We start from the raw sequence: 27,787 nt of genomic DNA, 5'->3' as shown, positions 1-27,787 counted from the left end.
CCAGAACCCATGACCAATTCATACAGAGCTATCACACTAAGCAGGGGAGGGGAATGTTGAGGGGGTGCAAAATCAACCTTTTTTTTTTTTTCTGTGTAAAGACACTACCAAGCAACCAATAAAGATAAGTTTTTGTCTATTCTAGCAAAAACCCACAATGAGCAGTAGTTCTATGAACACAGAAATGAGAATAAAGAACTGTAAGAAACTGTTTATGCTAAAGCAGAGTTATTTTCTGCAAAGGGACAGCTGAAATAGAAGTTCCCAAATAATAACGCCTACCCCCAAAATAACAAAACCCCAAACAATAAACCTTCTCTCATGTTTGTAAAATTCCATCTTTGGGTAGCACAACAAATTGTGTTATCATCCCAAAGAATGCTAAACAACTATGAACAGGGCTTCAGTGCCAGGTGCCTAAAAGCAAGAAAAGACAGGAAAGGGGGAGGCTTCAGCTAGAATCATGATGAGCAATACAGCTGTAATCCCACATTTCTCACTTACTTCAGTTGTTCCTTGTCACTAGTTATCAGGTGCCTAGATTAAACGTCCTTAAGATCACTATAAGCCCAAAACAGACAGTTCTTGAAAATAACAATATTAGTCCAGCCTTCTGGAAAGCCTGTGATTTGTCAGAAGTCCTTCTGTTCTGTCTTCTCTCTCTCTGTAGTTCCATATACTCTGAAAATATTGCAAACTTGTAGTAAAGGCTGCCAGCATGCTTTCATGTCACGAAGCAGGCACAAAGAAAACCCCTAAGAAAACACAAAACTTATCTCATGAATTCCAACCCTCAAGTACTTCAGAGGCAAAAGACTAAGGAATGCATTAGTTTAAACCAAGGGAGTCATAAGAGTCTGGACAACTAAGTATTTTTCTAGAGTGAAGTTTGACTACGGCTTGCTCATTTAGCAGAAGTCTTTATTACTCTCCAGAACTCAGAATCCGAAAATCAACAGGTCAAATAAGACAAGAATGACAAGTTTCCTCAGAGCAGGTATGTGTTACCTTCCACCCATACAGAAAGGAATGAGAGTAACTGTAGGGTTGACCCAAACAAATGATAATGCAACACAGAAGGAGGACCTGAACCACATATAAAAGAGGGACTAGGGAAAGGGTTGCAGCTTTTCTCTTTCTTCATGGCAACGGAGAGGATTGGGGAAGTTGGATATTTTTAATGTTGTTTTTCAATTTATTTTTCTCTCTTGAAAAATTAAAATCCAGACTATCAGCTTTACTCCTTGATTTTGTTCTAAAAGTAAATGGTGTTGGTATGTCTTGTGAGATAGATACGTTCAACCTAAAACAGTGAGCTCTGAAGTTGTGAGAGGCTTCTGTTAACACAACCCCTACGTCCACCCCAAATTTGGCTAATGTCAACTTCATAAGCAGAAAGATCTTTTTAAATCCCAGACTGTTTAAGGTTACACAAGACCTTACTTCTCATGTAAAAGTCAACAGGGGGAGGGAGAAAGAAGGGAGGAGAGAGATGGGTAGGAGATACAGCGAGGGGCCCTGAGAACACCGGGAGTAAACATGGGATTTTTACCTTCTTGCGTATCTGTACAGTCAAGCAGCTCTAGTCAGATTATATAATGGCATTATCAGACCCTGAAGGGACTTTAAGGAAAATCAGCATCATATTTAATATCTATGACTAGTTAAAAAAAAAAACCAAAACCCAAAAAACCACAGCACCCCCCCCCCCTAAACCCACAATTTTCAATTAATGCCACATAAAAGGAGATTATTATTTTTTTAAACAACTAGGGCTGGGACCTGGAGTTGCCACTTGAAATGCATCCTGCAATAATAATACAGATTGTAAAGTGGGCTTTGCTAGATAAACAAAAGCTTTTTCATAGATGCAACACTAATTTTCAGAATGTTGCTAGGGCAACAGTAGACTATAACAAGAATATCTGAATAATGAGCAGGTGGCAATATATGAAGACCTTAGTCTCCTGACTGAATTATTCATATGTACTCCTGAATAGCAAAATTTATAAAAGCAATAGCCTTATTCCATCACCACAAATGGAAATACTATATATCTCATCTAGAATATTTATTAGAGTTCTAAACATGCATCTCTATTGTTTTAACATGATATGTAAGGCAAGATCACTAGTCTGAACAAAAAAGGCTCACGGCTCTAGTGTAGAGAGACATAAGCAGTTATTTTGCATAAAATACTGTTACACAATCTAAAAGAATAGTTTTTCTAGGCCAAAGCTAAACCTAATTTTCTGTCTAAGATTTTTCTTGTACTGATTCAACAATAATTCCAGAGGGACAGGAACAAATCTTGGCAATTACGAAGTAGGGACCAGACTAACTGAGAAGAACTGGACAAACTTTATCCATCATGCACATCCATAGCAGAAATTTTGCCACATACAAAATGCTATGGGGCAAAGCCTCATGCACAGTCTAGAGACAGTCTATTATTGCAGTCGAAAAGCAAAGGCAGCAAGACTTGGCAAGAATTTTGTTAATTGAAAACTTTAACTCTGAAAAGTCAACACACTACTAAAACTTCAGAACTAACATAAAAACCTTCATTTGGCTTTCCAACAAAGTCTCTGATTAGCTGGTCAGCTATGATTTGAGTATCTGGACAAGGCCAGCAGTAACATTCTTCTTCTGCTGAATATGACAGAAAACAACTATTTTAACTTATTCTAGGAAAGAACTGTTCCTCCCTGAGAAGCTGTAATGAGATATGAAAAAAACCAAAACCACCAACCAACAAACAAACTACGCCCCATCTTTTGGGGCTTTTTGTCACAGATGTCAGATCTCTGTTTTAAACACCAATAAACCAGTAAAATTTGTAGTCACTTTAAGCAAAGTTCCCAATTTCTGGAGATTAACATAGTCTGTGTATTAAGATATAAATTCACATGCCACAAGATGACTGTACAATAATGTTTGTAACTACAAACTACAAAGCTGTTATTATATAAAAAAAGTTGCAAATCCACAGTAAAAGGTGGATAATCTAATTATTTGATATTGTTTTGATAAATACTCTTCAATTCTCCATGGAGTGCCTCGCTACAAGAAAGGCATTGAGGTGCTGGAGCATGTCCAAAGAAGGGCAACAAAGCTGGCGAAGGGTCTATAGAGCAAGTCTTAGGAGGAGCAGCTGAGGGAACTGGGGTTGTTTAGCCTGGAGAAAAGGAGGCTGAGGGGAGACCTTATCCCCCTCTACAGCTACCTTAAAGGAGGTTGTAGCAAGATGGGTGTCAGTCTCTTCTCCCAAGTAACAAGCAACAGGACAAGATGAAATGGCCGCAAGTTGTGCCAGGGAAGGTTTAGATTAGGTATTAGGAAAAATTTCTTCACTGAAAGGGTTGTCAAGCACTGGAACAGGCTGCCCAGGGAAGTGGTTGAGTCGCCATCCCTGGAGGTATTTAAAACACATGTAGGCACTTAGGGACATGGTTTAGTGGTGGACTTGGCAGTGTTAGGTTGATTGTTGCACTCAATCTTAAAGGTCCTTTCCAACCTAAGTGATTCTATGATTTACTAAGTGCAATTGTTTCAGTTTAGCTGATTTTCAATTAACATGCATTAATTTCAGGACAAGCCCTGGAACAAATTACACATTAAATTGTCTTATCATGTGTGACAGCTGTACAGATCTGAATACCCCACAGACAGCTAGAACTAGTTTTTAAACTGAAGTTCATCCAGTGAAATCTCACAGTGATAAGCTGACATCTAGTCAAGTTTTACCAGCAAAGCCTTCCATGTCAGCAAAGCTTCTTGAATTAGGTTATAGCTAAACCAGTCTTCTGTGGAATCCACAATTCAAGCAGAATGTTCAGTGGAGACAGTCTAACTTGCAGAAGATTGAAGTATCCGATTCTTACAGCTAGTCTTCCTGCATTGTTTATAAATAAGCTACTGTCATCTCCAGCAGCTTCAGTCTAAACAGGTTTAAGATCCAGTGCTGAGCAGTTCCCTGCATTGCAGTTGAATCTTGTTAATTCCTTTGTTCAACTTTCTGGTCAGAGGGAGGTCAGAAGACAATTGCCTCACTAATATGATGGCCTCACCGAACAGCTATTTAAGCATGATTTTATGTCTGTAAACTGAAAATCCTGGTAACAAAGGAAAGTAGAGTAAAATCAGCATCTCACTACTTCCTAATGAACAATTCTGAAAGTACGTCATCAAAAGAACAGCAGCTTAATTGTCTGGACCCAAGCACAAGGGAGATGGAGAGCTGATTCTTCCTTTCCCCAACTTTAAAAACATGGAGCATCATTTTCTGCCACCTTGGTACTCATACCTTTCAACAATACTTCATCTTCTTAAGATGTAGAGGGTTCAGTCAAGGAAGCAATGCTAACATTTACACTAAGTACCAATTTTTTGTGATGGCATATCCTCCTCCTTCACCATATAATAACAGAAACAAGAGGGCTACGCTTTAAAAAAAAAAAACAAACTTACCAGGATCAAACACTGTATCCTCTCTTTAGAGGAGAGGGAGGAAGGAAAAGTAAACTTAATGAAGATTTGGTTTATAGCATGATTGATTTTTTTTTTTTAATTTAAAAAAAGGTATGAACATAGGATAAATACTGCCACCAGCAAGTTTATATTCTGAAGGATCCCTGTAACTCTTACATCTTGAAGTTTAGATGAGAAACTAATACAGTGCATTAGAACTTCGTGAATTTATTTGAAAAGTTTCTGGAAAAAAAGTTTAGAGACAAGTATAAAGACATTAGAGAAATTAAAAGTAAGCACCATTGTTTTCTTCAAAAATACCTCAAAGACTGCATGACCAAGCCATTGCAAATTTGACAGGAGAAGAAAACCCACCCTCAAAATGCAAATACCAAATGCACCTCTCCCTAGCTGCACACATGCATACCCACCCAAGTTTGGGGGCAGAAAGGTTTTGAAAGCTTAAGAGAACAGGAAAGAAAATCTTGCTGGAAATGAGATTTTTCATATTTTGAGGGAGTTTGTTTACAACTTGTATTATGCTTTGCCTAACATAGGAAGTGTGACCAGACCAAAAGATCAGTCCTACAGTCATTCTCTGTGATACCAAATGTGGGATAAGGAACAGAGACGGTTTAAAGAGACAGCAAACTTTAGAATCATAGAATCATTTAGGTTGGAAAAGACCTTCAAGATCATCAAGTCCAACCATCAACCATGCCCACCAAACCATGTTCTGAAGTGCCTTGTCTATGTGCTTTTTCAATACCTCCAGGGATGGTGACTCAACCGCTTCCCTGGGCAGCCTATTCCAATGTCTGACAACCCTTACAGAATCATATAATCATTTAAGTTGGAAAAGACCTTCAAGATCACTAACTTTAACACTGCTCTACCACTGAATAGTCAATCCTTAAGAATCTCAGTCATATAGTCAGAATATTCAAGCAAAGGATTATTAATAATTAATAGAATAGCTATTAATAATTATTATAATCCTGCATTTCTCTGACCAAAAGGCTTTACTTTATAGGCTATCCAAGACACGGACTCCGATATAGCCTCAGGCTACAACAACCCAGGGATTGAGGATAATCAGGTTGTCCTTGATGTATCATTTCCTTATACAGATATACAATATACAGTTACAATAATATATATGAAAAGATATTGATGAATTTTATGTAGTATTTAACAATGTTATCTGTGTAGATTACTTAAGGAATCTTCTCTAAAATACATGTGGAATTTGCCCTCACTACAGATTCCCTAAGGCAGAGGGAGAAGGGGCTGGGAAGGGAGGAGAGCCCTTTAAAAGAATTATCCACAAATTTAGCTGGATGAATAAATGCAGAGGAAGCAAGAAACCAAACAAACACACACACACAAAAAAAAAAAGCCTCCCCAAACCAGGCTGACCAACCAAAAGGTAAGCCTTGGAAGTCAGAAACACAAGTTACCCATCTGAGTCAGAACTTGCTAACAAAAAATTCATTATCCATACAAATAGAAAAAGAACAAGAACACAAGAAAATCACTACAGCACATCTGAAATTGAATTTGAAAGAGTACATTCAAAGGAAGAACAAGATTCACAATGTAAATGCTGAAAACAGCGTACCCACTAACTACAGAAAATTAGAACTATCTCATGAGATCAGAAGTCCCAAAGCAGGGATTTTTTTGCAACAGTACAAAATACATGATGGTTTAATTTTATGTTAGAATGACAAGCACAGAACTAAACATATGGAAAAAAAAATAACTGTATGCCTGGCTTTTGAACAAATTTTAGAGGAAAAAAATGAATAAAAGGCACAAAGTCAATGGAAAATTAGCTGACAGGAAAACATGTGTAACAGAGATGACACCAAACAGCTCTATTTAATAAAGTAATATTTCTTAGGAAAAACAAATGGAGTAGGCCTAATCTATCTGAATTGTATGTGGTATTATACAGGAAATGGATAAAGTAGAGACAACGGAGACTAACAAAAATTATTTTAGTAATCAGAAGGCTTACTAACAAAAGGTATTATAACAAGGAGTAGATTAAAAGAGGGGGCAAATGAGTAAAGCAGTGAGGGGAAAACGGGCAAGGGGTTAGCAATGGAGCTTTGTTTCATTTCAGTCCTACTATGTGAGATGTAATGCTAAAATCTTTGGATCACAGCTGTGGGAAGTACCACCAGCAGGGGCAAAAAGATGATCTTAAAGATACTGGTAACAGTACTGACTGTTACCAATGATGGAAATTCTTAAACCAATTAGTCATCCAATATAACCAAGATGGAAGGGAAATAGTTAACCAATCGTAAGATGAGTATTGATTCTGTGACTAAGCTCACAATGCAATGTAGCCTTGAAAAAGGTAAATGCAGTAAGATGTACCTACCATTCAAGTTATTCTCAGAAAAGCTACAGAGGCATAAAAGCCATTCTAATACGAGCCCTGGTGAGACCTTATATGGAAGACGGTATTTGCACTGGTAAAAACTTGTATGGAAAACATAATTTCACTCTGAAAACAAGGTAGCTTAAGGAGAGATTGAAAAAGCCCATCTAGTTTAATCAAAATACAGACTGAACAGGACAGTTCTTTATCAGATGGCACATATGGCTGTAGTAGATAACAGGTGGGTAGAAGAGCTACTTAAGCAAGAGGAAATCGTTGCCACAAAACCACGTGCCTCTAAGTTTGCCACAGTCAGCCAGGCTGGAGACCAGGAGACATCACAGAACCAGATTTTACAACTGCTATTCAGCAAGAAAGAAGACAGCTAGAAATTTAATTAAGATAAAGTTTGACACAGTTATGAAAGGATTATTTCCTGTTAGAAGGGGGGACTGGACTAAATGACCCACAGAGTCTCTCCTTTCAGTCTTCAGGCACATTCATGCAGTGTACAGTGCATTAAGTTGCATACTTGTCCACAAATATTCCATTACTTTACAGATAATTACTGCTATTTAATACCAGAGTACCTGGATGGCCTAGGTTCAGTGGGAACCAACTGAAAATCTTTTGTTCATCCAACTTTACTTTCAATTAGCCTGGTAAGAAGCCTTCTTAGGATCAGCAAGAATTTTTCCTTAAAATTAAAAGAAACCAGAGAAAGTCTACTTACTTGTACTTTATTTCTAAAAATTTCAAAGAACAGTTTATATCAATTTTATGTCCTCCAACATTTTCTATGGAAATCTATCTTATAACATCAAACGTGAGAAAATCCATCTTCCTTATAGTAGTCACGCCTACATTTAACCTATATGTAGTACATTAGCATTCTGAATTCAAACATAGTTTAAAAGTTCTAGAATCACTCCCATTATAACCATGTAACTGCAGCATATGCAGATGTGAATAAAATATGAATGCAGAAAACAACTACTGATACTGCAAACATAAGAGTCCCAAGGTTAATAAATTATGAGCAGTATTAAAGCTGAATGCCTGTTAACTTCATGCATGAGGACTTTCTTACTTGTCATATCAAGAGCTAGTCAGCTGCCCAGATATGACACAGATCTACAAGAGCCTCTGCTGCCTCTCTGAAGCAGCACGGGGAGACAAGATATTTAGCTGGACAACCAAGAACCCCAACAGATCACTGTGATCTCAGTCAAGCAACAGGCTTTAGAATTGTCACCACTGATCTAAAATATGTCTGAATTCACATTGTCTGAACACAGATGAAAAATCTATTCAAGGTCTCCCACCCCCAATTATTCCACATGTTAAAAATGGGCTAAACTGTTTCCTGCTTAAAATTAGCCTATACTTCGTTGCATATTGGAAGACAGGACAAGAAAAAGAGATACTAAGAGAATACCTACACTTTTCTTAATCTTTATGGAATGTTGTAATTTTAAGCCTTCACACCGCTGTAGACCAAGGATGATAGACACAGAAATCCAGCTTCTAACATTGTCCAATATTTCAGCAGAAAAGGCAAGACAAAAAGCTGATTACATTCTGTGCTGGGACAGCTTTCACTACTATTTTGATATGCAAGTCTTAATAAGGACTACTGCTCTTTGTGCTTTTCAAATTAAACTTTACAGTGTCAGTAAAGACAAGATTAAGTAGCAACTAATGGGATGTCATTGTGCCTAATGATGAACAGTCAACTGTTGGAATATCATACATTGCAATAACTGGGTTAGCCCAGTAACGTCATTTATTCTGTTCATATTACTGCTTTAAGAATTTTGTCTAAAGGTACCATTCAGAGCTTAAAAATCTTAGTCAAAACACGGTATTACTTATTACACTGGATGAAAGCTCTTCTGTATTTAAATCATTACTAGCTAAGCTCAGTCTGGACTCAGTTGCTTCTCCCAGTAACAAGAATGTCCACATAAATACAGGTGTTCCTCTCCAGAAGCCACTATTTGAAAACAGAAAGGGAAACAGGACCTGTGTAGTGTTACCACACAAAGCATTAGGATGAAAATCATAACATTTTTATAAATTAACACAATAGTTTGTGTGAAAGATTCATATCCATTTACTAGACCACAAGTCTAACCAGAAGGCATTAGTACTCCTATGGCAGCCTCCATAAAGTCATTTAATAGACTTTGCATGTTCTCTGCCTCCTCCCAATCCATACCACAAGGATGACACCTCGGAGCAATACTGGTACTGGCTTGTGGTGCAGCTTTAAACCCTTGAAAGAGTAGTTTATTTTTCCATGAGAATAATACAACATGCAACGAAACACACGCCTAGAATCCTTTTTAAAGATTATTTGCAATGAAAATACATTAAAGATCACTTTGATGTGCTTGAAACAAAAAAGAAACAACAACACCTAAACTAGGAGACTAACAATTTATAAACTTCATTGCAAGTAAAAATCAAAGACTCACTGTCAATTCTAACAGTAGAACTACTATCAGCAGATACTATGGGTATCCAATTATTCATTTTACCACAGTTTCTTCCACTGAAGTATATGCAACTGTCATTAACACAAGAAAACTAGTCAGTTCCCCTTGGTTTTCCCTTTGAAAGCCATTAGGTGAAAGTTCTTGTTCAGGAATAGTCTGGCTTCCCAAGTGTAAGAAGGATAAGGATGCATCAACTCAAAAAGACAAGCCAAGTTTTATTTTGAGTCAAGGTACTGACATTCTATGGAGCTATGCTAACCAATCAAGCTGCTTTTAAGGGAAGACAGAAATTGGCAAGAGTTCAGTTCCTGCTTTAAGTTATGGAATAGATTCAATAGATTATAAAAGAAAGGAAGGAAAAAGAATCTAATCCTGGCGGCAAGTTTTACTCTTTAAACACCTACAGAGCACACTGAACTCGAAATGTATAGCTCTTCATCCAAAAGATAGAGGGATTTACAATGCTTTAAAGGAAACAGGCTTTTTACTCTACCTCCTGTTGAAATGAGCCAAACCACACTGTGATAACATTGACAAGAATTCGCCACAAACTGATTTTACTAATTTTGCTACTGCATCATTTGGGCACAAAACTTGAACATTTGATCAAAGCCTAAGTTATAAGGGTCAAAAATTTTCCAATGCCTCTCAAAACTCCTACTGCATCTCCACAAGAACATACCGAATTCTTCTGAGCTCACTTAGAATATGAAAACAGATGGAAATCTTCTTGTGGATCCAGCATGCCGGTCAATGATGCAACTGCTCCCAGCTACTCGCCACCAGCAGGAGGTTTTTATGCCCAAAGCTCTGACATCAAAAAGGACTGTGAGAACACTCCTCAATCTGCTGTTGGCAGAAGCACTCGAATTAGTTCAAACTTCACTCACCAGCTGCACACCAACAGTCTTTTCTAGATTCAGCTGCGCTAAAGAAGTCACTGATCTCACTTCCAGTTACCATTTCCTCCATCTGCCAGTTAAACTGCTCCTGTGAGTCTCCTTATACATGTTTCAATTTGATACAATAAGAGACCTACATCTTACACAGCTGAAAGTGAAACGTTCAGAAACTCCTCACAATAACAGCTCATTTAACAGATCAGAGGGGGTGATAGGGGGCACGAACAAAAAGCTAAGGATATGTCAATATGATGGCCTCTTTCACAAAGGCAGATATTTACAAGGAACACATCTATTTATATCCTGCTTCACTGCAACATAAAGTAAAATGGTTTAGTTCGACACTAACAGAAACGTATTACACCTCACTTAGCTGCGAACATACTTCTTCAAAACAATTGTGGTAGGTTAACTGCTAGCTGATCATAGAAAAATACAAAACTCAGCACCGGGTCTTTGCTAAGAATGGTCAGCTAAACCAAATCCATCAATGACATCTTCTACATCTACACCTTTTAGAGGTTATTTTTTGATCTGGTTATGGAAGTTATCCAAAACTGTGCTTTCAAAATGAAGAGGCAACTAACTATGCTATGCTATTTAGCCATAGCTTTAACAATATTTAAGATGTTTGTCTTGACAAGCTTCAGCCTTCAGACCATTCTAAACACGATTGGACAAAGACCTTTAATAAATGGCAGCACAAACTTGTTAACAAATAAGCCTGGGGTGAGGCCAGGGGAGATAGTTGAGAGTGTTAAAGGGCAAAATTCCATTTTATACATAAATTTTTGAGTTATACATTAAAGAATAACAAGAATTGATGTTGGGAAAGAGTTAAAAGAACAGAAAAAACTTAGCAGCAGATGAACAAAGACAGGTGAACAACGCAGTATATAAACGCAGTATATAAACGTTTATGCAGAAACCAATGGCTGCAGAGACATAATGCCCCATTCCCTTCCAGAGATCCAAGATAAAGAATAGAAAAGAAACCCTTGAATAAGCATCCCACAGCCATGCTCTTCAAATCTACAGTTTGCTTCAGCAGCCTGGATACAAATATACAATAACCAAAGATAATATTCTTGGAGACTTAATTCTATATATTGGAGAAGAGTTCATATCATAAAATGACACGTTGACAGGATTCTCATAATACATACATTAAACTGCAGGAGACTAACTTATGCACAAGAGTAGCAGTGGAGGCTGTTCTGCAATTAAGGCAGCTGAGCTTCCATAAATCTGGTTTCAGACATTATTTCCTCTAAAGCACTCCTTCAAAAAGTTATGAAATCAAAATAAGATTATAGGCAGGCTGAAAGTACAATTGTCCCAACCATACTTAATCATGATCTGTTGCTGATTTATCATCTCCTAGAAATAGAGCTTTTCAATTCCGCTTTCAAAAATCTCTTAACATTGTTATACAGCACATCAGTCCTCCACCTCAAAGAAAAGCCAACAAAGAAACACACAAAATCTAATTTAATGGGCTTGCATAGATGCTACCTATCATCCAGAGTAAACACCATATTAAGGCATTCACATAGGTTCTACTTGCCTAAAGAGTACGGTGTGAACGACCTTATTATTCAGGTCTTGCATTGCCAAACGACTCTTCTTTCCATTACTAAGAGGCTCAATTTGGAATGCCGGCGTTTAACAAAAGCCCTTGGGTCATTCCTATCTAGCCATTACTAGGTGGAATGTACGTGGGAAAATGCCACCAAAAGCTTAACTGGGCTCCCAAACCCCAACACTCCTGCAGTCCTTCCAACCTAGTAGTGCCAGGATTACAGAATACTCTACCACTTCTATGAAAGTTCCTTAGATGTCACGCCCATGAATTACACTATTTTATTTTTACTGGCGATTGCTTAACTATGTTCGTATCTATGAAATAAGAAGAATTAGAGTATGCTGGAAAACTTCAGAATCTATACACTTTAATAGTAAATTTATTGGCCATCACCAATCAGGACATCCACAGTTGTTGCTATTTTTATGCAGGTAGTAAAAGTTATAGCATAAGAGCTGCCTAGCTCACCAAAACTGAATAATGCTGTCCATATATATTAAAAGGTTTTTAAAAATTCAATGTATGCTACACTGCAGCCAATTCAAAGTTTATATTGCTCCATTAATGTTATCTGACAACCCACTCTTTACGAACATGCTGTCAAAAGTCCCATTTTTCCCAAAGAGTCCAAAAAAAATGCAACTGTATCAACTACTTTTAAAAGCCTAGAATACAGCACCTTGAAACTTTAAACATATCATCATATTTTAAAAGATGTGGCACTATGTTTCTCAGTCAGATTAACTCTGGGGAGAAGTAAATGTGTGAAAATGGTGATACAAAGATATACAAACTCAAATTAACCTAGGCTACTGAAGGAAACTGACAGCACCTTTCAACTGAATAAAACACAAATCCATGATATTTGTGTTTCATACCCAGAGCTATACCTAAAGCACTTCACCTAGAACATACAGCTACTTTGAAGCAGTTTCACAGACAGACTTTAAGCAAGTAGTATAAAATAAGTAAGACTATGATGTATGTATTCTGAAACATGAGAAGAAATGAAAAACAAAAGCTTAATACACAGAAGAAAAAAAGCATAGACAGAATTACACTTAAGACAAGAAAGAGGAAAGTAGTAGGATCATTCTCCTCAGATTCTTCTTCTTTACTCCTCCATACACACACAAAAAAATATAATCAGAGGACCACTGCAGCAGATTTGAGTAACTCACCCTTCCCAAATCTTTAACAAATAGTTTCTGGAAAACTGCTAACAAACATAACCCAGTACACGGCACACCTCTAAAAATGACTGGTATTTAGTCAAACCCATTTTTACTCCTGAGAAAAGTAGTAGTTGATCTTGATAGCAATTTACAGTTTTGTAAAATGAAAAGTGACCTAGCAATAGTGAGCAATGCAGTTACAAGTACTACATTTTTGACCTTTCAAGATTTAAAAGACACAACAAGACTTCATATTATCTTTACCATTGGGGCTTTTTTTTTTTTGATTGACGAGTGCAAGCTATAAATTACAGATTTTCTAAGAAACACTTAAATCCTCGACATCACAGTATTACTGTAAAACAAATGTTTAATATTAGCTGCCTGCCAATAATATTATCATTTGTAACAAACAATGGAAGACTGTTGAAGAAAACACGTTTCCGCTGCCATTTCTTTCTCCTGAATAGCAAATTGTTTGAGTAAAACCTTTTGAAAAATAATTTCAGAACTTCATTTTTGTTGCTTTCACTTCAACAATAAAGACGTATTCCTAATCTAACATTCACAAGAAGTTCTGCACTGTAAGATTGCCATGATCATGTCCTCTGCTTAGTATTCAACCAAAATGCAAGTCTCAAGTACAGTGCTTCTTGTAGAAGACAAGGCATGAGAAAGTAACACCATTGCAAATTGCAAGTTAATGCCTCAATGCAGAAAAGGCTAGTGTCAGACACTCTGTAAGCGAAAAAAAATCCCAAAACATTCCCTATTCTGCATTAGGCACACAAGATCTCCCTAATTTCAGGCTAATGAAAAAAGGGCATCAATATTAAAAATTAAAACAATTAAAAAAACACTCCAAAGAGCCACACACACTTTTGTAGCTTACATTATCTGACAGTGCACACTAAACAAAGTATCCATCACTCATTTTGGTTTTTTTTTTCCATCACTTTCCTAATCCAGCTTCCTATAGAGATCACACAAATCCACTGACGTGTTTCTTGTACTACAGGCTTAATTACAAAAAATAGAATTTGTGCAAATCTCCAAGTGTGAACAATCTGAATTCTTCTTAGACTCTATGTAAGAAATAGCCATGCCTCACTTCTTTTTCTGTCTCCCTCATAAAGTGAAACCCTTCTTCAGTGCTGAAAACTCATTTAAAAACGTTATTAAAAGAGACTGTAAAAAACAGGCTGTGACACAGTTTGCTCCCGATTCTACTTACACTTTGGATTATAGCATGCTAGATATATCCACATGCAGAATTGTCCAACACGCGACAGAAAAAAAAAAAAAAAGAACATAATAGATTAACAACCCTCTTCCAGCACTACCACAGGCAGCACGAACATAACATTTTCCCTCCAGACGACATAAGGGGAGGTCTAAATAGGAACCCACGATGGCCGATACGAGCGCAGCACGCTTGCAAACAACTACTGCTAACTCGAGGGGCCAAACCCGAAAAAAGCCACCCCCGCAACACTCGGCACCCCTAGAGCCCACCGCCTGAAGGGCTCGGAGCGCTCCGAGGGCCACCAACCCGCTCCCTACCCCCGGCTCCCAGAGAGGGCGACTGCCCAGGGACCAACAGCCTTCCCAACAAGTGACCGCGACGGCGCGGCCGGGACAGACCCCAGGCCAGGCCGGGCCGGCGCAAGGCTGCAGCAGGCCGAGGGCGCAGCCCCGGGGCCGACCGGCGGCCCCACGGCGGGGCGGGGCGGGAGCGTAGCTCCGGGCCGCCGGGCCGGGCCGGGCCGTGCCGTGCCATGCCATGCCATGCCATGCCATGCCATGCCGTGCCGTGCCCCGCTCCGCCGGCGGCCAGCCCTGCCTATATTAGGGAAGGGAAACGGGGCCAGCCTTTCCCCGCCGGACCGGGACACACACCCCCCCCCCGCGCCGTGCAGGTGCAGCCGGCCCCCGCCACCACCCGGGCCCAACGGCCGCGGCACGCGCCCCTCCCCCCGCCCGGGGCCGCCCTCCCTCAGCGGCTGCCCCCCGCTCTCCGCACTGCGGGCGCGGCCGACCGCCCCCCCCGCCTCCCGCTCTCCTCAGCGGAATGCGCGGCCCCGCCGCCGCCACCGCCACCGCCACCACGACCGCCACCACGACCGCAGAGGCGCCTTCCCCGGCGGGGCGACGGGCTTCTTACCGCGGCGGCGCGGCCGGCGGGCTGGGGCCGGCGCGGCGGCGGCGGGCTCACACACGAGGGGCGCTTAACCCCATCGCCAGCCCCGACAGCCGCCCGGGTTCCTCCTGCTGCCGCGGCGGGGAGAAAGGCCCGCCCCGCCGCGCCACCGCCGCCAGTAGCCGCGCGGAATGCTAATGATTAACGGCCACGAGGACCAATTAGCGGCGCGGCACCCTCCCCCGGCGCTGCCGGTGAGTGGTGCCTCTCAGCGCATACGCGGGCGCAAGCCCGCCCAGAAGACAGCGGCCAATCGGTGGGCGCCGCCGCCTTGACAGACGGCCGCGACCACCAACAAGAACCCCGCCTTGGCGCGGACACCGGTACCGCAACGCCCGCCCACGGTGGGCAGCCGACAGCCACTGGCAGCGCGGCGGCGCGCAAGACGGACTGCTCTGGCGGCTAATGACAGCCCGGGTGTCCCCTCTCCCTTGGCTCCCCTCCCCCGGGCGGCGGCGACAGCCCTCCCTTCACTGTAACGCGCCCGAGCAGGTCCGCTGCCGCCTGGGATGCGGTCCATCCCGAGCAGCAGCACCCCAACCCCGCCGGGTGCCCCCCCCCCCCGCCACCGGCAGGCGTACCAAGAGCCCCTCGCCCCCGACAGGCCCGGCGCAGGGCAGGGCGGGAGCTGCAAGTCGCGGCTTGGCCGCGCACCCCTTCGCCCTCCGGGCCCTTCGGCCTGGCTCCAGCCCTCAGCCGCTCCTTCCGCCAACCTCTAAAGCCGGCAACGCTGCCCGTCCAGCGGGCCCCGCGCTTAGCCCGGCCCTTAAGGCCATACCCGGCGCCTGCCACCCTCTCCTCCCAGCCAGCCAGCCAGCCGGCCCCTCTCGGAGCGGCCTCTGCCGTGAGGTAACCGCGCCGCTTTCCTTCCCCCTTTCCGTCCCCTCCGGCTCCCTCAGCCCTCCCCTTCTCCCTCGCGCACCATCCGAGCGAAGCAGGGGCCGGTACGAGGCACCGCCAGGCAGGAACGTGCCGTTTAACTCGCTCCCGGGGAAGCGGGGGCGGGGGGGTGAAAAAAAAAACCCAAAAAACAAAAAACATAAAGAAAAAAAATGATCGCCGGGCCCGGAAGCGCCGCGCGCGCGGCGGGAAGCGCGCGGGTGCGTGCGTGTTTGCGCTCCCTCCCCCTTCCCCCCCCCGTTTGGTCGCGCGTCATTTCCGGGCGGCGGCGGCAGTTTGAGCCCGGAGCCCGCGAAGGTGCGGGGCGGCGGCGGTCGGGGCTGTGAGTGGAGCGGCGGGGCCTGGTCCGGTCCGGTCCGGTCCGGCCTGGCCTGGCCTGACCTGGCGTGGCGGCCCTGGCCCTTGAGCGGCCCCTCAGGGTAGTGGGGAGCGGGAGGGGCCGCTTCCAGCCCGTTCCCTTGCGGGGGCCTGTGAAGAGGCGGGCAGCGGTTGTGAGGGGCGGCCTAGGCCTCGCCTGACGGGGTGTCACGCGGTGAGGGGCTGCGCAGTGAGCCGCGTCGGAGGGTGGCCCGGGTGGGGACTCGGTCGTTGTAAGGGGACGAGCTTCCAGGTGACTCTTGTTCTTTCTCAGGTTGCGTTTGTGCCAAAAGGTCTCGCTAGTTCTGGTCGCCCCGGCTGCTGCTGCTGGGTTATCACAGCATGTGCTCGGGTAGTCCTGCTTTTGCAGGACGCTGCTGTGTACAGGAAATTGCGTAAGTCAAAAAAACCTTGCCCCGAGGCAGGTATTAAGGTTTTCCTCAAGCCCAGTACGCCGGCCTGCAGAAAAACTGTTGTGTGCTACAGAGCTTTGTGATGTCCTGTGTGCTGTCTGATTGGTTTTTCTTGTAGCATTTTATAAAAGGCTGTATCCTGAAGACTTGGGTAGTTTTTCAGTTCTTTATTATTCCGCTGGTGGAAAAATGGTTGATGAATCAATCAGCCAAGGTCCCCTCATTTTCTTAGAGCCTTGAATTCCCTATTAAGTTTTATTGAACATACAGTCATGGAGCAGTTAGGACCATCAAGAGGAAGTTTATGAAGCAAACTCTTGATGGAAATGCTCACTTGTTTTAGGCATCTGCTGCTGAGCTGCATTAAAAAGCTATACTTAGTGGCCTGTAAAAATAAATGGTGGGTTTATATTGTGTGACAAGCAGCTCTTGCAAAACTTAAGTAGTCAGTCCTTGAAGTTCTCGTCAGTCTTGTACCCAACCTGCCAATAAAGAAACATATCACCTGGGGTAATATCCTCAACCAGTTGGGTCTCAATACATACCTCTGGAAGGATAAGTGTCTGTAGTGAAATGCAGTATAGCAGCAGCAGTAGTGACAGAAAGAATTCCAGGTTTTTTTGGTTTTAAATTTTATTTTATTTTACTAGTATTTACACTGCCCTTATCCTTTGGTGGTTACTTACTTTTCCAGATCATTTATGAATTCATTGAACATAAAAGAAGTTGGAGCAGATTCCTTTGAAATATTGCTGATGTTGTTTCTCTCATGTATGAACAGTCTACTTGCTTGTATTTAAAAAAAGTTTCAGTGCAATTTTTTCACGTGACAGCTCAGTTTTCTTAAAAGTTTGAGGGACTTTCTCAAAAGTTTTCCTGGAAATTATAATTACTGTACAAATATGTTTATAAAACTTACTCTGTTTTAATTTAATTGATTTTGATAAAGTGGACTGCATCAACCAGTTTATAGGTGCATTGTTGTAGATCCCCTTCAAAAAAACTTCAGCAGACTTGAAAGATAAGACTTACCTTTCCAAAAGACATGTTGACTCCCACCAAATAAGCACATTTATCCTGGTGTTGACAAGTTCTGGACTTCATAATTTTTTACTCATTTTTATGCCCTGAAAGTGAATCATGCTGTAGTTCGATGAGTCTTCCCCGTTCTTGCTTTTAAAAGTTGGGATCATTTACCACTAGCTAGTCCTGAGATACTAAAGCAATTTTAGATTAAAAGTTAATGGGTTTAGTAATTCAGCTATTTCATCCTTGATTTCCTTTAAAACACTTGAAAAAATACCGTACAGTTTTTATTTTTTTACTTATAAAACTGCTGTAGCTGAATGTACTCTGAGTGAGAAGTTAGGTCTCCACACCAAACCTTTTAAGTCTGTTTTGTCTGAGAAAACTGAAGTTCCAGAGCTTGTGATCTAGAGATGTGGTAAGGTTGATGGGATGCATATTACAATGTATTAAGCACACAGAAACAAATGAAAAATTGTAGTTAGAGAAAACATGCACTAATTTTTCTCTCTTTAGAGCTTCCGAATCTGCAGTGGGTAGAAAAACAGACACAAACTGGTCTTTTGCTACACTGACTAAATTCTTTTTTTCTTTTAAAAAAGGCTATTTTTATTTGTCAATGTTACTACAGTGGTGTACATAATTGATCTGTCTCAGAATATAGATGACCACCACTGTCAAAGTCATTATACACAAGTAAGGCATCGATTCTCAGTATAATTATTACGTTAGCAAATCAATAAAAGGCAATTTGGTGGAATTAATTTCTTTCTCTGTCTTGTTTCATCACTGTTCTTTCTTATTTTCTACACAACCAAAATAAATCTTTCATAGGGTCAATATACCTTTCATAGTGCTTTCTATAGCTTTGGATATCATAAAATAGTGTTGCAGGTATGAATATAGACTGAATATGGATTTCTGTCGCTGCTGTTTAGTCAGAAATCGTGACAGATCTTTGAATCTTCAGGGTATGAATCTTTGTATGATCATTAAAAAGTGCATGTTCACAATAATTGTAGTAAACTTAAGAGGTTTAGGGAAGAACTATGTAAGTGTTGCTTTAAAAAAAAAGTGCATTTTAATTATCTAAGTTCTTAAAACTTCATTCTGAAGTGCATGTTCTCAGGCAATCATATCTTGAGCATCAAATGTTTTACCTGAGGTATTTTTTTACTTGCCGTGAACTCAATAGTAATCAACCACGAGAGCGGTAGGTTCTATATGCACAGCAGATGGCAAAGGCCATCTTTGAAAGCTTGTAGTCCAAGTTAAAATAATAGGGTAGATAATTAGGAGAGTATTTGGGTAATGTGATTATGCACACTACTTTGCCTTTCCAAGGAGCGATGCATGAAGGGTTTAGTAATGTACAATCCATATCGCTGTCTCGTCTTGCGCTCATGCTAGTCATTGTATATGTTTTTATAACAGTCATTGTTCACTGCATGTGGATGACTTTAATTATACACCTATTCTATAATTATTCACCATTCATTTCTTTAATTATTCACCTAGAGAAAAAAAAAACAACTTGTACATACGTGGTAGTTAGTGGTTTCTGTGTTGCTGTTGCTGCTTTTTAAGATATATCTGCAAAGTCAGTTTTCGCCTTATTAGTGACTGATGCAGAAACATTTTTTATGGTAGTATCGCTGGGTACTGATGAATCATATGTGCCTCCTCTAATTCAGATTTATGCTTCTGAAACTGCATGGTTTTTATTCAGTGTTTCAGTGAAAGAATCTTGTCATAATCTAGTTCAACAGAAAGTTAATTATGTTAACGTTTCATTCTCATAGTGTCACTCACAACAAGCTATGTTGCAAGCTGATCAGAAGTATCTAATTTTCTCTGCTTTTATAGAATAGAAAATCATCCCAGAAAATGAGTCAGAAATTTTCTTTAGGGGTGAATCACAGAACTGAGTGTTGAACAGGTTTGTTGGGTCCACCAATCCTGCAGCATACTTTTTTAAGGTTGGCTCTACAGAAATGTTTAGTGTTTGTTTTTTGCCAGCAGTCTTGAAGTACCTTAATCAACTTCTAAAAAGACAAAAAAAATACTCTGGGGAAAATATTGTGATAGAACTATTGAAGTGATTATGATTGCTTTTCCAACAGTTAGAGCTGAAACATTTCTGTTTGCTCAACTAAGAGATGAAGTGGGTATTTACCAGAGCTTTATGACTTCTTTTCTGTGAAATGCATCTCTTGGGTATACAGGGCAAGCCAGAGGCTTTCCTTCTTCTGTTAAGCAAAATTCAGTGATGGACACGTATCAAAGAGCGTTGGTACTGATCGTAGTACTTTTATCTGCTGTGGAATGTTCCAGAGGCCCAAGATAGAAGAATATGGTTTCTTTAAAGATATGAGAGAGATTCCGCTTATAAAAGTGTGGGGGGGGAAGCCATAGTTAATTGTGCAATCACACTTAGATGACACAGAATGTTTGGTTTGCAAAAGAAATCAGGACTTCCTTTCTCTGTAACTGGCCATTTCGCTGACATTCAGAATGTGTCCCTCTATCTTTGGACAAGTTATGTTCTAGAAGGTCTTTAGTCAGAAGTGGGTGTCAGGAGGAGGTTTAGCAGCACTAGGCTTGTCTCTTGTTAGGTTAGCATGTTGAGTACATGACCTGATATGAATCTAGGGAGAAAAGATACTGTCTCTCTGTTGATAGTACCAGACTTACTTGAGAACTGGGCTTTCTGTACCTTGATCATGTTATTGGAAGCACAACAGCAGCCTCTCTGCAGCTGTGGAGTTCTTATTGCTGTGTGAATCACTTGCACTCATCCAGTGAGTAACATCAGGTGTTCAGACCCTTGAGTTACATGTTTTTGAGACCAGGGTTGAAACCATGTTCATACAGAAGTCCTTAAGTGTGTGCATATACATGCACACACATATCTATGATTCCAGTTAGGATTGTTGTTTTCATGTTGGTCCAGTTACAGACATTTTTGTCAACAGTACTGACAGTGCCAATTTTTTTTTTTTTTCCTCCAAAAGTGGCAACTTCCCAAGAACTTATTTTTGCAGTGCCCTCTCGGCCTCTTTTCTTTCCCTTTTCCTTTGGACCTGCCCCATTTTAAGACAATACTAACTGTCAGACAGGCCAGGAGCCGGCTGAGAGGAGTACAGCAGGGGGTGAGCGAATCCCACTCCCGCACCTCCGCCCCGCATCCTGCAGCACCACGGCCAGGGGCTCCGTGTGCAGCCACCCGCCGCCGGCGGGGTAAGCACCATGGAGAGGGGCTCTCGGGGGCCGGGGACCTCCCACCGTCTTGGAGAACTTCCAGTAGAAACGAACACCCCCCCCCCCCCCATCCCAGTGGAAGGATTTCTCAGTTTTAGTCGAACGTAGGCCCGTGGAGCGTTAGATGTTTGTGGAGTTGCGCTAGAACAAAAGCCCAGGCTCTTTCAGCTTGGGCTGTAGATAGGTTGACACAGTGCAGTAGTGCAGTGACAGCTAGATTCTCTTCGCTGAAGAGAATGTAACTTCAGCTGGAAGAGCGTACATCGAGTTTTGCAGCTAAAATTTCATAAATGGAATTCTTTAGGAATACAGACGTGCTGTTCTTTCTCTGTGGAGTATAGTTTCATCTGAATCGATCTGTTTTACCTCCTCACCTGTACTCTGTGACAATAGAAGGAAACTGTTGCAAACTCTGTTTTGCATGATCGTGCTTTATGATGTTGATTATTTTAACCATTGGCATTGTCCCCAGGTCTATCTTACTTTGTAACCAGTCAGTGTGAAAAAACGGGTGGGTTAGTCCTGCAGATCCTTGAAGTGAATGACTGTTTAGTTCAGCACATTTCTTCTTGTGAATATAATGGTTCATCCCACCAGATCATATCTAACTTCTTCCAAGTTGCTTCAGAAATATGTCAGTATCAAAAAATCTGAGTGCAACATGTCCAGAATTTTGCTATCAAACGTGGTGGTACAATATCTACTGTTAACAGTACAGGAAGTATATTTTGGCTGATACTCTTTGTTCCTACGATCATTAAGGTAATCCTGCTCTTCACACAGGCCATGAATCCAAAATAATTAGGTAATGCTTTGAGGTAAAGGTTTGTTGCTTTCCTTATGTGTAGTTAGTGCACTGCTACTAAGCTTTTTAACCATTTGTTTGTTTAAAGTCTGTTGAAGTTATAGGAGAACAAAAGCTAGTGTTTTTTCTCTAACTCTGTCCCCATGGACAAAAATGAGTGAAGAATCCACATTTTTAGTCTGAAGCACAGTATGAGAACTTTCATTGATTAATTCTGTGGTTTAAGATTGTTTCTTTCTGAGGGGAATAAAGTTCCTTACTCCTTTTTTTTTTTTTTTTTTCTTTCCTTCCCCCCACTGGCTGTATTTGCCCTTTTTTCCTGATTTAGTTCTTAGGATTAAAAATTTTAGAGGACTGTTAGTTCCATCATCAGAAGTTTAAATAACCTTTTTTCCTGTAACTTCTCTGAAAAATCTTTACTGAAAGAGTCATATTTCATTGTCTATAAGTAAGCTGTATTTGGGCAATAACTTTCATCCATGAACAGGGGACTTTCTTAAATAACTATTTCATAGCATTGAGGAATTGATACATGCTGACCTCTTCATACTGGAATAGTTAGAATATTTTATTGATACTGAGGTGGTGGACTCTTCCTCCATCATCTGCATTATTTTATGCTTTCTAGTCTCAAGACTTCAGAAAAGTTGTGTAGATATTGAATATTTCAAGACGGAGTGATTATTATTGTTCCATGAAGCTTTATTCTGTAACATTTTGCAGACCTGTCTTAAGTAAGACATCTTTTTTTGGGTTTGTTTCCCTTAGGTTCAACATGGCTAGTACATTCCAGGAAACACCTACACTTGAAGCTTCTTATGCAGAAAATGTCAATGCTAAGCTGTCCTTTCTACCTGAAAGACTGAGAAAGAAACTGCTTCCTTTTCAGGAGAAAGGCATCATATTTGCACTTCAGAGAAGTGGCAGGTAAAATCCTTATTGTATCATATGCTAAAAATTATTTTAGATAAACATAAATTAATTTTTACAAAGGCTGTGCAATACCAGCAGTTCTTAGGTGAGTTATATTACAGAAATCTTTCTTAAACTGTACGATAACGTGGTTTAACATGAGGGGTTGATTTGTTTTTTCCCCCAGAGGATGAAGAAATGTTTAATAATGCATTATGCAAAAGGGGACTGTAATAGCAAAGATCTCATGTAAGAGGAGGTTGATATCAGTAGGACCATCCTTTTTTTCATGTTAATAGAGAATTCTTAAAATAAGTTAATTCACATTTGTTTCTTTAGTTCTTAATGGCGTGGTAGAGCTGTAAAGAGAATGACTAACAGATCTTGATGCATCTGTGTGATATTCTATTTTAAACTTGGTACAATTCTGGTATGTAATCAGGGTGTTCTGGATCTCACTGAGCTGCAATAGCAGAGCAGAAGCAGCATTGCAGAGTGCTCAGTTAGCAAGTGCAGCAGCTGATAGACTAGGCATTCAACAATTAAGTACCTGATAAATCAGAAAAATAGTTTATGCAGCAGAGGCTGGAAATACTTTGCTGAGTAAGAGCCTGTTACTGAGTTACAGGGGCAAAGGAAGGCAAAGGAGAATGCTATTTCCACGTTTATAAATTTTAGAAAATTTAGGCAATTGCAACCTAAAGCCATGAAACTACTGTATGTTGTTCTTTTGGAAAGTAATGATGTTTTAGAGGTCTGGCACAAATGAAATTGTTTTAGCTTAGGTTTTAAAGAAGCATGAAGTTAGTTTCTGATCATTTCATCATCTTGCTCAGAGCAAGAGGCTTAGGGTCTAAGGGGGTTGCTTGCTAAAGTTTGTGATTTTTTGCAGGAGAAAAGAAATGTGCCTCTCTTTCTCTAAAGGTGAAAAATTGGAAAGGAAATGTTTATCATCAGTTCTTGCAATTATATGGAACGTTTGATCAATTAAAATTTCCTGTGAAGTTTTTCGCTTTAATTCTATTCATTTGGCCAAAAACCTTCAGCAATTATAGCTGCTGTCTTCAGGGAATGAAGCAAGCCATCTATTTTATGCTGCCAGACTAGGTAGCAGAGTAGAAAAATGAGCCCAGCCATTAACGTGCAAGCCTGAGATTTAAAAAGCTTTATGCTGTATTGGTATTAACTTCTCTATGACTACTGGTCATATTAGGCGCTTTCCTGCTGCACAGTGTGACTGTGAGAATGAATGCATACAGTTTTAATCGATCACTAAGACTTTGATAGAATAGACAGCAAAGTCTACGTTAGAGTTGAATTTAATAAATCCAAAGCCCTTTGCTACTGTATCTCTGTTGATCTGATTCTAATAAGGGAAAGTGAGTTTTATATAGTATGCAGTTGAGGTGCATTTGTATATACAAATAGTGAAATAACAGAAGACGTTAAATGTGTATAGTTTCTTTAATGTTAATTAGTTTAGGCTAGTGGATGTATTTGGAAGTAGCATAATCTTTTGAAGCCTTTTATATAATATAGAGGTTCCTCAGGAAGCAGCTTAACTGTAGGACTAGATAAATTTTAATCAGATATTTCTTTCTTCTTTTTGTTTGAGAAGTAGCAATTGTCTGCAAAAAGTGTGTAAAAAGGTTTGGAATGCCTAAGCTAATGACTCTCTGTCAAGGAGGGAATTATATTATTTTCATTAGGGTTATGGGCTTTATGTTGTTTTCTTCTCTTGAAACCTTTCACTAACAAAAGACTGTTGAGTAATATGGCACTGATGGTTTTACTGTGGCATGGTTATGAAAGTATTTTCATAATGATCGCAAGAAATCTCATTCCTTGACATAGCAAATTCTATATGTTAGCTGGGTCAAATTGAGGAATTGTGTGCACACTCTCAGCCAGCCTCTATATAAAGTAAAATGTATTAAATCAAACTTTCATGAGGAGTATGTTTTTAAATCTGTCCCTTGCTCAAGCAGATCCAATTTTCTTTCTGTCCCAAAACGGAGAACAAGAGCCTCTGCTGCTTGTAGCTGAATTTTCTTATTAGTTTGTCAGCCCTTGGCTCAGCCAAGTCTTTCCCTTTTGTGCACTCCGTAATGACTTAAGCCTTCTTTCAGTACTTTTCCATAGAAGTGTCTTTTCTAGTTTTAAAAATATATAAACATAGGACTTGAAGTAAGCAATATGTGCATCTCCGCTCTTCTTTCTTCTCTCCCTCAGGCTACGCACTCCCTTTGCAGTCATCAGTTAATCCACACTTTGCTGTAGTGGCAGGAAACTGGTGTAGACAAAGTGTTCTATTGTTGGCTGAAGAGATTCAATTAATATTATCTTAGGTTAGACAAGCACCCAGCGTGAAAACAGATTTATTAGTAGAACAAACTTTTATTTCTTGCATGGAAGGGGCTGGGAGTAAGCTATTAATTCCCTCGCCTTTTCCTGGAGCATAAAATAAATATGCTGTTGCGATTTGTGCTTTTGATTCATTAGTAAATGAATCAAAGGCTTTTTCAGATGCTCCGAAGGCATTGTCTAGACTAGCAGAGACTGTGTAACACTATTCTAGGAAATAATAATTTGAGAGTCAACAAGACAGTGTATAGTTCAACATATGCTAAGATACCTTTTAGCTCACACACACGCCTTAAAGGTAAATAACTGCATGGCTGCTTATTCCTTACTAGAGATTATTTGTCAGAAGTGCACTTGGGGATAGGTACCTAGGTATGGAAACAATGTTTGGTCTTTATTTATAACCTCAAACATTAATGTACAGAAAAGATGGGTGCACATAAATTCTGTCCTTGAAAACTATTTTATTTTTATGCTTTTCTTTCAGGAAGTTGCTTTTAAAAACAGCATTAATATGTATTTATTTTTTTTATATGTGTTTTAGACTGTCTCTTAAATAGAAAGCAACAAACTTGTCCCTTCCAGGAACATAAACTCTTAGCAATGGGCTTAGGAGGGGTTGTTGGGAGGTGGAGCTACACAATTCTGTTTGCTCTTTGCTGGTTATTAGTCATAGTTGGCAGATGTGGACAAATCCCCATTTCCTAAACGCTCAGGGTAACCTAATTGCAAGTGAAGAGGCATAAACCGAAAAACTTAAAGTAAAGGTTTTATCTTGCTTATTGGGTTTAGTTGTTCTGAGCAACAGAGTATAATTTTCAGGCCTATTTTATTCTTCCATGTAAAATCTATGAAGTATGCAGGAGGAGGCTGACTTGAGAATGAAGGCCTAAACAATACTGAGAAGCCACCAGCCAATGGTCAGGTGTTAGTGAAGAGGAGGTGGCAGTGTCGAAGCACAATACTCTGGAAAAAGTGGTAGAAGTTTGGGGCAAAATATCCAAGATGCAGAGGTGGATGGGCAAATGGCTTGATTGTACTGACAATCTCTTTTGAGCCAACATCTCTCTTTGGATATTAATGATTTTTACTGTTGCTCTTCACTAACATAGTACTTGGAAACTCATTGTCTCTTTCTACCATGTATTCTTGTTTTATATCCTCTCTTTATAGAAGTGTGTGACATCTGTCTTGTATTACAGACAATTTGCTCACCTGAATGTACTGTAAAAGTCAGAGGCATGCTGTTGTTTGAAAGTTAGCTCTCTTGCTACTAGGTAACGTACAAACCATATCACTAAATGCTTTATCAAGTTTTATAATAAAAACTGTCAGCACGTGATTTGCAAACATCATTATTTAGCATTGCTTGCCTCGTTGATGGTATCCAAAAAAGATGCCTTCAGGCACACAGGTATCTTCTTTTCTAGAAATGTTGGCAGAACAATTTGTTTAAGCTATCTGTCGTGGTTTAACCCCAGCCAGCAACTAAACACCACGCAGCCGCTCACTCACTCCCCCCCACTCAGTGGGATGGGGGAGAAAATCAGGAAAAGAAGCAAAACCCGTGGGTTGAGATAAGAACGGTTTAATAGAACAGAAAAGAAGAAACTAATAATGATAACACTAATAAAATGACAACAGCAATAATGAAAGGATTGGAATGTACAAATGATGCACAGTGCAATTGCTCACCACCCGCCGACCGACACCCAGCCAGTCCCCGAGCGGTGAATCCCTGCCCCCCCCCACACTTCCCCGTTTCTATACTAGATGGGACGTCACATGGTATGGAATACACCGTTGGCCAGTTGGGGTCAGGTGCCCTGGCTGTGTCCTGTGCCAACTTCTTGTGCCCCTCCAGCTTTCTCACTGGCTGGGCATGAGAAGCTGAAAAATCCTTGACATTAGTCTAAACACTACTGAGCAACAACTGAAAACATCAGTGTTATCAACATTCTTCACATACTGAACTCAAAACATAGCACTGTACCAGCTACTAGGAAGACAGTTAACTCTATCCCAGCTGAAACCAGGACACTATCTTTCTTGTGGGTGCAAAAGAGGACTTGGAGATACTTACCACTCATGAAGTGAGCTTTTTCATTAAAATTATATGCTCAAGCAGTTTTACTGAGGTAATCTAGTTTCCTGCTATGTTTTCTTCTTGTTTTCTTACATAAGGTTCAAGTGAATTACCATTGTAAATTCTATTTTTTGGGGGGGGGGGGGGGGGGGGAATATAAGTTTATCTAAATATTGAAATGCTTATTGGTACATTTACCAGGATCTGTATTTTACTCCAGTGTTGATTTATAAATAATTCTTGCTCTTTAATGGTACCTTTATAAGTTTTAGAGGTAATATATTAACTTACATTTTATGTTCTGGAGCATGTGATTTTTAATATTGTTTATTGAGTATAGACACAGTAAAAAAGAGGTAAATAACAATGGATTGCAGTAACATGATATGCAGAGTTCATATTTGGCTTTAAGAGCTATCAGTTTTCATGAAAGAT

General features: G+C 40.5%; 2 protein-coding genes across 29 annotated transcripts in view; one reads left to right on the top strand and one right to left on the bottom strand.

Annotated features, from left to right (window-relative positions):
• R3HDM1 (R3H domain containing 1) overlaps positions 1–15,323 on the bottom strand; it is a 94,678-nt gene extending 79,355 nt beyond the window's left edge. For 17 of the 19 annotated variants that reach the window (XM_052792750.1, XM_052792757.1, XM_052792764.1 and 14 more), the window contains exons 1-2: positions 15,193–15,315; positions 14,263–14,280 (exon numbers count right to left, since the gene is read on the bottom strand). The gene's annotated coding sequence lies outside the window, so the exon portion shown is untranslated. Of the gene's footprint in view, positions 1–7,455; positions 7,548–14,262; positions 14,281–15,192 lie in introns of those variants that run through there. The other 2 variants (XM_052792751.1, XM_052792752.1) reach the window with 2 other exon arrangements.
• Positions 15,324–15,558: 235 nt separating this feature from the next.
• Positions 15,559–27,787, top strand: part of ZRANB3 (zinc finger RANBP2-type containing 3) — a 55,736-nt gene continuing 43,507 nt past the window's right edge. Inside the window, exons 1-2 of one of the 10 annotated variants that reach the window (XM_052792776.1) lie at positions 15,559–16,077; positions 22,759–22,917. In XM_052792776.1, the coding sequence (XP_052648736.1) occupies positions 22,766–22,917 (152 nt within the window). In that variant the 5' untranslated portion in view covers positions 15,559–16,077; positions 22,759–22,765. The other 9 variants (XM_052792774.1, XM_052792775.1, XM_052792779.1 and 6 more) reach the window with 9 other exon arrangements.

Source organism: Harpia harpyja, chromosome 7 (assembly GCF_026419915.1).
Source record: "Harpia harpyja isolate bHarHar1 chromosome 7, bHarHar1 primary haplotype, whole genome shotgun sequence".
In the NCBI taxonomy this organism is placed as follows: domain Eukaryota; kingdom Metazoa; phylum Chordata; class Aves; order Accipitriformes; family Accipitridae; genus Harpia; species Harpia harpyja.
The sequence above is the reverse complement of the archived record's forward strand: the minus strand, read 5'-3'. Positions and strand labels throughout refer to the sequence as shown.